The sequence below is a fragment of the Balaenoptera ricei genome, chromosome 20, assembly GCF_028023285.1.
Source record: "Balaenoptera ricei isolate mBalRic1 chromosome 20, mBalRic1.hap2, whole genome shotgun sequence".
NCBI lineage: Eukaryota > Metazoa > Chordata > Mammalia > Artiodactyla > Balaenopteridae > Balaenoptera > Balaenoptera ricei.
In genome coordinates, this window is record NC_082658.1 from 42,836,926 (window position 1) to 42,845,233 (window position 8,308).

General features: G+C 45.5%; 1 protein-coding gene across 1 annotated transcript; it reads left to right on the forward strand.

Moving 5' to 3' along the window:
• Nucleotides 1-2,192: 2,192 nt before the first annotated feature.
• Nucleotides 2,193-5,732, forward strand: LOC132355602 (C-C motif chemokine 15-like). The gene is made up of 4 exons (XM_059908039.1): nt 2,193-2,309; nt 4,335-4,382; nt 4,879-4,990; nt 5,399-5,732. The coding sequence occupies exons 1-4, from the start codon at nt 2,243-2,245 to the stop codon at nt 5,592-5,594; spliced, it is 423 nt and encodes a 140-aa protein (XP_059764022.1). The 5' UTR covers nt 2,193-2,242; the 3' UTR covers nt 5,595-5,732.
• The last annotated feature ends 2,576 nt before the right edge of the window (nt 5,733-8,308 follow it).

The following is an 8,308-nucleotide window of genomic DNA, read 5'->3' on the forward strand; positions in this document are numbered from 1 at the left end:
CACAGCCCAGATGGCTTATCTCTGCTGATGATGCCTGGGGCATGCTTGGGAAGACACAATTAGCAAGAAATGACTCAAAGGGATGGGGAACCATCTAGAGCAGTGCTGTCCAATAAAAATACAATGCAAGTCACATATGTAAATTTAAATTTTTTAGTAGCCGTATTTAAAAAGGAAAACAGGGGAATTCCCTGGCCGTCCAGTGGTTAGGACTCGGCACTTTCACTGCCTTGGCCCAGGTTCAATCCCTGGTTGGGGTATTAAGAGCCCGCAAGCCACGTGGCATGGCTTAAAAAAAAAAAAAAAAAAAAAGTAAAATAGATGAAATAATTTTCATAATGTATTTTCTTTAATCCAGTATATCCCAAACCTTATCATTTCCACATGTAATCGATATAAAAAATTATTGAGTTTTTTTATATTTTGGGGGGGTACTAAATCTTTGAAACCCAGTGTGTAGTTTATACTTTCAGGATATCTCAATTTAGATTAACCCCATTTAAAGTGCTCAGTAGCCACATGTGGCTAGTAGTTGCTATATTGGACAGTGCAGATCTACAGGTTTCCTCACTCCCATGTCTGGCACTTAGGCTGGGATGACTTGGAGACTATGCTCATTTGGGACTGTCAGCCAGAACACCTGCATGTAGTTTGGGCTTCCTCACAGCATGGCAGCCTCAAGCTAGTCACTCCTCTTAAATGGTGGCTCAGGGCTCCAAGAGTAAGTGTCCCCAGTGATCAAGGTTGAAGCCCCATGGTTTTTCACACCCTAGCTTCAGAGGTCACATGGCATTCTCCATTGATGGAACCAGTCAAAGCCCTCTCTGCTTCAGGGGGAGAAAACAGACCCCACTGTTTGATGAGAAGCATGTCAACGAATTTGTGGCCACATTTTAAAATGCCACAGGGATGAAAGCCAGGAGATAAATGTTTCTCCTTTCTTCCTCCAGGCAAAATATTCTGCAATGCATTCATAAGGCACTTCAAAAAGTCCCAGCAGAATCAAATGCTAATCCCCACCAACTGGGCCAGGCTCTCATTCCTGCTCCTAGAAATACTTCCCAAATTATCAAGCTTCACCCCATAGTTCTCATGCTCTGCTTTCAGGGGAATCTAAACTAGGAACAAAGATACAAAAATCCCTGCTCTCATGGAGTTTATGTTCTAGAAGAAGAGACAGATACTAAAAGATTTACAAGTAAAGTATATAGTATATTAGATAGTGTTAAGTGCACAGGAGAAAAAATTAAGACAAGAAATTTGGGCAGAGGGAGGTTATAATTTTAGATAGAGTGTCCCAGAAAGACTAACCAGAAAAATAACATTTGAGTAAGGAGCTGAAGGAAGTTGGGGAGAAAGTAATACAGTAATTTAAGGGAAGAGTAACGAAGGCAGAGGGAACAAAAGTCTCTGAACCAGCCTGTATAACTGAAGCAGAATGAGTGAGGGGAAGTAATAGGGCCTGAAAACAGAGAGAAAACAGGGACCAGAGCACATAGGGGCTTGTAGGCTATTAGAAGGATTGGGCTTTACACTGAGGAGATTAAAAAGCCATCGGCGGCGGCGTTTAAACAGGATTGACTTGATCTGATTTATATTTTAACAGGATCACTCTGGCTGCAAAGTTAAGAATGAAGTGAAACAGGGCAAGGGCAGAGGAAGGAAACAAATTAGGAGGTTTTGCAAGAATCCTGGTGAGAGATAAGGTTGGCTCGGACAAGATGGAGAGGGTAGATGTGGTGAAAAATAATAAGATTCTGGACACATTTTTGAAAGTAGACCCAATCGTATTTATTAATGGATTGGATGTGGGGGTGAAACAAAGAGAGGAGCCACGTGACCGGGTTCACACGTTAGAGCGTCCTCTCTGGTCACCCCTGATAACAGGCTGTTCATGCCCTTGAATGGGGTTAACTCCCGAGGAAAAAGTTCTGATTAAAGTATTCAGTGAACCTCCTAGAGGAAGTATCCTTCATAAACTAGTCCCTCCCTTTGCCTGTATCCATTGGGCAGTTGGGAAAGCCTCAAGTCATCCTTGCCCTCTACTTCCTGTTGCCTTCCCAGCCTCGTTCCCTTTTTTAGAAATAGTGTGTTGTCTGTTATTCAGCCAAAGAACAGCATTCTGACCTCTGCCCTGTGACTTCCTGGTCCCCCTCTTCTTATAAATACAAGGGCAGAGCTGGGGTCTGGGGGAGTCAGAGAGCAGAGAGCCCAGGAGTTCTCAGGCTGGTACTGGCTGTGCATGGGGAAGATGAAGACCTCAATAGCTGCCCTCTCCTGCCTCATCCTTGCTGCCCAGGCTGCAGTTGGTGAGTTCAGTGAGCCTTCTCACAGGTGGGCAGGTTGATGGTAATGCGCAGTCCAGGGAGGAGATGCAGAGGGACACCTTTGTCCCAACAGGGATGTGATACTTGGTTAAAAGCAGCAGCAGTAGGTATAGACCTCTCCCTGCAGCCTTCGATCCCTGGGGAAAACTGTATACGGGTGACTGGTCCCACCTGGGGAAACAATTCTCTCCCTTTCATGGCCAGAATTATCTGACACTTTCTCTTAGCTGATATAGGACCATATGGGCTAGATCAAGAGAATTGTAGTAAAATTGTAAATGTGTAGAAAGAGGTATAGAATTCTATGATGTTAGAGCTATTATATACCCTCTGGTGTAAAACTATCATTTCAGGGAGGAAATTGGACAAGCCAGGCAAGTGACTCACCCAAGTCTACTTAATCATATTTATTTATCTAACAAATAAATATCTAGTACTTCCTACGTGAAAGCAGGCACTGTTCTAAGCATCTTATAGATATTAATACATTGGATCCTCCTAACAATGCTGTGGGGTAGACTATCAGCAAATTATATGGTTTTGCTTATTATTATTATTATTCTCATTTTACAAATGAGAAAGCTGAGGCATAGAAACCCTAGATAACTTGCTCAAGATCACACAGCCGTAAGTGGTGGCGTTAGGATACAAGCTAGTTAACAAGCTGTTATGGAAAGACACGTCATTTAAGACTTTTGCAAGCCCCCCACACATCATATCAAGCATGTTGAAGTGTGTGCACATGCCTCATTTAATATAATTCATATGCAACTATATAAGAAATGAGCTAAAAGTTTAGTTGTGTTTGCCTAATTAGCATAGTACAGGTCTACAACCCCTTATCAAAATCTCTGGGGCTAGATGTATTTTGGAATGCAGAATTTTTCAGGTTTTAAAAAGATAATAAAATATGACCCAGCAATTCCTTTTCTTGATATACCCAAAAAACTGAAAGCAGATACATGAAGAGACACCTGTACAACCATGCTAACAGCAGCATGAATTTTAATCGCCAAAAGGGGGAAGCAACCCAAGTGTCCATTGACAAACAAATGGATTGAAAAACAGGGTATATACATACAATGGAATATTATTCAGCCTGAAAAAATAAGGAAATTCTGATACATGCTACAACATGGATGAATATTGAAGACATAATGATAAGTGAGATAAGCCAGTCACAAAAGGACAAATAGTATAATTCCACTCATATGAGGTACTTCAAGTAGTTAAATTCAGAGACAGAAAGTAGAATGGCGTTGGCCCAGGGGATGGGGTAGGGGGAAATGGGGAGTTATTGTTTAATGGGTACAGAGTTTCAGTTTTGCAAGATGAAAAAAGTTCCATGGATGGATTGTGATGAGTTGCACAATATGTGAATGTACATAATGTTACTGAACTGTACACTTAGAGATGATTAAAATTGTATACTTTATATTATGTACATTTTATCACATTCTGAAAATATATATTTTTAAAAAGGTAACACATACCTGGACATTACTTAACATCCCTGACAGAGTCTGAGAGACACATTAACCAAACACAGTAATATTTCTGCAGCAAACACATTTACTCCTACGTTAAAGGAGTAAATAAAGCCTGTAGATAGCCTCACTTCACTTTGGGTGACATTGTGCCACCAAATCATTTAATGAAAAATTTGTCTGCTTCCAGAGTCCTGTGAATTCCAAAAATGTGTAGAAAGTTTTGTGGACTGTATCACATTATGTAGCTAATCAACTGATTTATTTGTGTTGGATTTGCAATTTGCTTTTTGTATTCAAGTCAATAGAATGTTTTCATGTCTCAAACTTTTTCAAAAGTTCCCTGAGAAGTCTCAGGGCCTTGATAGAGAAAATGGGCCTGGAGGCAGGTCTGGTCCAGTGGTCCAGCATCCTTGCCTCCCTACCAGGGGATGGGGTTGAGGAATGAGATAGATGGAGATGTTGAAACAACTGCTTCCCAGTAATTTTTCTTCCCTCCTCTACTGTTTCTCTCAAATAGATCACCTGATGCCGAACCTGAAGGGTGAACACTCAATAGCTCAAGGAGGTAAAATTTTGTTACGGTATATATTTAAAAACAGCCAGCAGGTACAGATCTGCTCAATGGCTTCAGTCTACCTCGTTTACAGGGCCTGGGGGGAGAGGAGGGTCCTGTGGGTGGTGAACATCTCCAAGGAAGTTCAGGATGGGCCATGGGTCCATAGATGGCCTCTTCTGTAGATGACTTCTATTCCACCTGGCTGTGGCTCATCTGGGGGAGGGGGGAGGGGTGCTCTCTGGTGCCCCCTGCAGGCCTCAGACCCTTCCTCTTCTGGGAGGAATGGTCCTGCTCTGTTGTGGCCCTGCCTGGATGCCCTCAGACACACAGCTCAACCCTGGGGAGAGTGAAGCAAGGAGACACCAGCAAGTGCCGGCAGACAAGGAAAACATCCCTTTCGAGTCCTGCACCTTCTTACTCTTCCCAGTACTCAGGAGCAAAGGGGGAAAGGATCTAGTTTTCCTCAGACTCAGTCCTTAAGAAGTGACCCTTTCTCTTGCTGTAGGCTTTCACCGTCCCACTGACTGCTGCATGTCTTACACCTCACGAAATATCCGATGTGTATTCATGAAAGATTATGTAGAAACGACCAGTGCGTGTTCCCGGCCTGCCGTCATGTAAGTGTCAAGCTCACTGGCCATGTCTGGGGGTGTTGGGGGAGGCACCTGATGGATGGATGTCCAGAAAAGTCCCACCTTCTGGATCCTGCCAGGTCAGCTGAGGCTTATGTCCTCATTAGGATCCTGCAGGGCATCAGGTATGAGATGTTCCCGGGGAAGAGGGAAGCTAGGGAAGGAAGGAGAGAGCAGGAGCGACGCTGCCCAAGGAAACTCCATGAGTCACTAAGGGAGTCTCGGAGGCTGAGGGAGGGTCTCAGAGAGGGGCCACTCTGAGCTCCTGCAGCAGAGCAAGGAAAGAAGAGGCTGGGCCGAGTGGGGAATCTGAGGGGCAGGGAGGATGGGCCTCCCCATCCCCATTTGCTGAACCCTCCTCTGTTTGTAATCTTTCCCTCCTTTGCTTCCCAGCTTCATCACCAAGAGGGAGCAGCGTGTCTGTGCTAACCCCAGAGATGAGCGAGTTCAGAAATGCGTGTCGGACCTGAAGCTAAGATCAGCAATCAAGGACCTGAGAACGCTATTTCTTGAGAAGGGATACTTGGAGTCGGCCCCCTCACCTCCATCTCTCTTTCCCCGACTACCTCCTAGGTGGGCCCTGGCCTGAATTATTTTTTAAAAAGCAACAATTACTGTTCTGTTCTGTTCTGGTTACAAAAGCAGTGCATTAATAGAGAGTATCCAATTTAACTTTACTCTAACTTTAAGAGGAAAAAGAATCTGTCGGAATTGCTGAACTTTGGATTTGTGTTTTTGTCAAAACAAGACATCATAGTATAATTTTTTAAAAGCTAAAAACATGACATTCAAATATAGATTGAATGTGTGTCAAAGATGTATTTAACCCATTAATGAAGGAACAGTTAAACTGATTCAAAGATCTTCTGAGGAACAGAGGTTTATATAGTCATTGGGGATGGCATTCTGAAATGTTAAGTTAGAGAAAAACAAATTAATATCCTATAGGGCAGGGGTCCCCAACTCCTGGGCTGTGGACCGGTACCAGTCCGCAGCCTGTTAGGAACCTGGTTGCACAGCAGGAGGCAGGTGGCGGGTGAGCGAGAGAGCGAAGCTTCTGCCGCTCCCCATCGCTCCCCAGTGCTCGCATTGCCACCTGAACCATCTCCCCCGCACCCCATCTGTAGAAAAACTGTCTTCCACAAAACCGGTCCATGGTGCCAAAAAGGTTGGGGACCGCTGCTATAGGGCAATAGATCTGTAACTTTGGAGATTATCTTTTCTACTAGACAAAAATCCCTTGCATCTGTGCTTGGTAAAAAGCTACAAGTTACAAGACATAAAGAAGGAACCACAATAAGACGTGTAGGGGGGCAGACTTATGATATAGTCAAGTCCCATACTCCCTGGTAGGTGACCCACAGACTGGAGAATAATTCCATTGCAGAGGTTCTCCCACAAGAGTGAGAGGTCTGAGCCCTACATCAGGCGTCCCAGCCCAGGGGTCCTGAACCAGGAAGACAAGCCCCCAGAGCATTTGGCTTTGAAGGCCAGCAGGGCTTAATTTTGGCAGTCCCAGAGAACTGGGGGAAATAGAGACTTTACTCTTTAAGGGCACACACAAAATCTCACAGGCCTTGGGACCCAGAGCAAAAGCAAACATTTGATAGGAGACTGGGTCAGACCTACCTGCTGATCTTGGGGAGTCTCCCAGAGAGGCAGGAGGCAACTGAAGCTCACCCTGGGGACATAGACACTGGCAGCAGCTATCCTTGGAAGCTCCTTCTACCACGTGGACACTGGTGCTGGGGGGCACCACTGTGGAATCTTCCCTCTAGCTTATTGATCCAGGATCCAGCCCTGCCCTGGCCCAACAGCTTTTAGGCACCGCTGCTGGCACACCTCAGGCCAAGCAAGTCACTGGGTGGGAATACAGCCTCATCAGCAGCAGACAGGCTGCCTTAAGACCCCCTGAGCCTACAGCCACCTCTGGACATGGCCTCACCCACCAGAGTTCCAGAACCCAGCTCCACTCACCGGTGGGCAGGAACCAGCCCCAGAATCCTCAGGGCCCCAGCTCTGTGCTACAGGAAGCCTGCTTTAGCCTCTGGACAAGCCTCACCCACCAGGGGGCAGACACCACATGCAAGAAAACCACAGTCCCACAGCCTACAAAACCAGCCTGCCCACCAGCAGGCCAGATCCTACCTTGGGACCAGCTGGGCCTCAATCTTGCCCACTAGCAGGCCAATACAAGCTTTGGGACAAACCGGACATCATCATAGCCACTTGTATCAGGAACAGCTCACCCCCACCACCAGTGATCTGACACCAGTTCTGGGACCCCTGAGCCCTGCAACCAGACTCCAGGATGCGGCTCTGCCTGCCAGTAGTCTGGCACTAACTCCAAGACCTGGCTTCGCCCACCAGTAGGCAGATAACACCCTGGAGTCTTCTAGATTCTGACTCTGCCCACCAGTGAGCCAGCACTAGCCCTGGGGCTCCCTGGAGTTCTGCAGTCAGCAGCCCTGTGACCAGGCCCTACTAACCAGCAGCCAACAGCTCCATACAAGGCAGAACCTGGCAAACAAACAGACCAGGGCCAACCAAGCCTATCAGACACCCACATAGCCCACCACAACAGAAGGAACCACACAGCCCTCATAGGGGGAACCCCTAGAGCATACAGCTTGGATGATGAGAGGGGCATGTACTGCTGGGATGCACAGGACATCTCCTGCGGAAGGCCACTTCTCCAAGGTTAAGAAATACAACTTGTACATAAAATACATAAAAATACAAACAGCAACTTAGGCAAAATGAGGTGACAGAGGAAGATGCACCAGACAAAGCAACAAGATTAAACCTCAGAAGAAGAACTAAGTGAAGTGGAGATAGGCAATCTACCCAAGAAACAGTTCAGGGTAGCGACTGTAAAGATGACCAAAGAACTTAGGAGAAGAATGAATGCACAGAGCAAGAAGTGAGAAGTCTTTCACAAAGAGTTAGAAAATATAAAGTAAACCCAAAAAGAGATGAAGAATACAACAACGGAAATGAAAAACACACTAGAAGGAGTCAACAGTAGACTAAATGATACAGAGGAATGGATCAGCCAGCTGGAAGAGAGTAGTGGAAATAACTGATGCCAAACAGAAAAAAAGAAAAAAGAATTAGAGAAATGAGGACAGTTTAAGAGAACTCTGGGACAATATCAAACACACAAATATTCACATTACAGGGGTCCCAGAAGAAGAAAAGCAAGAGAAAGGGGCTGAGAACATATTTGAAGACATAATAGCTGAAAATGTCCCTAACCTGGGAAAGGAAACAAATACCCAAGTCCAGGAAGCACAGAGAGTC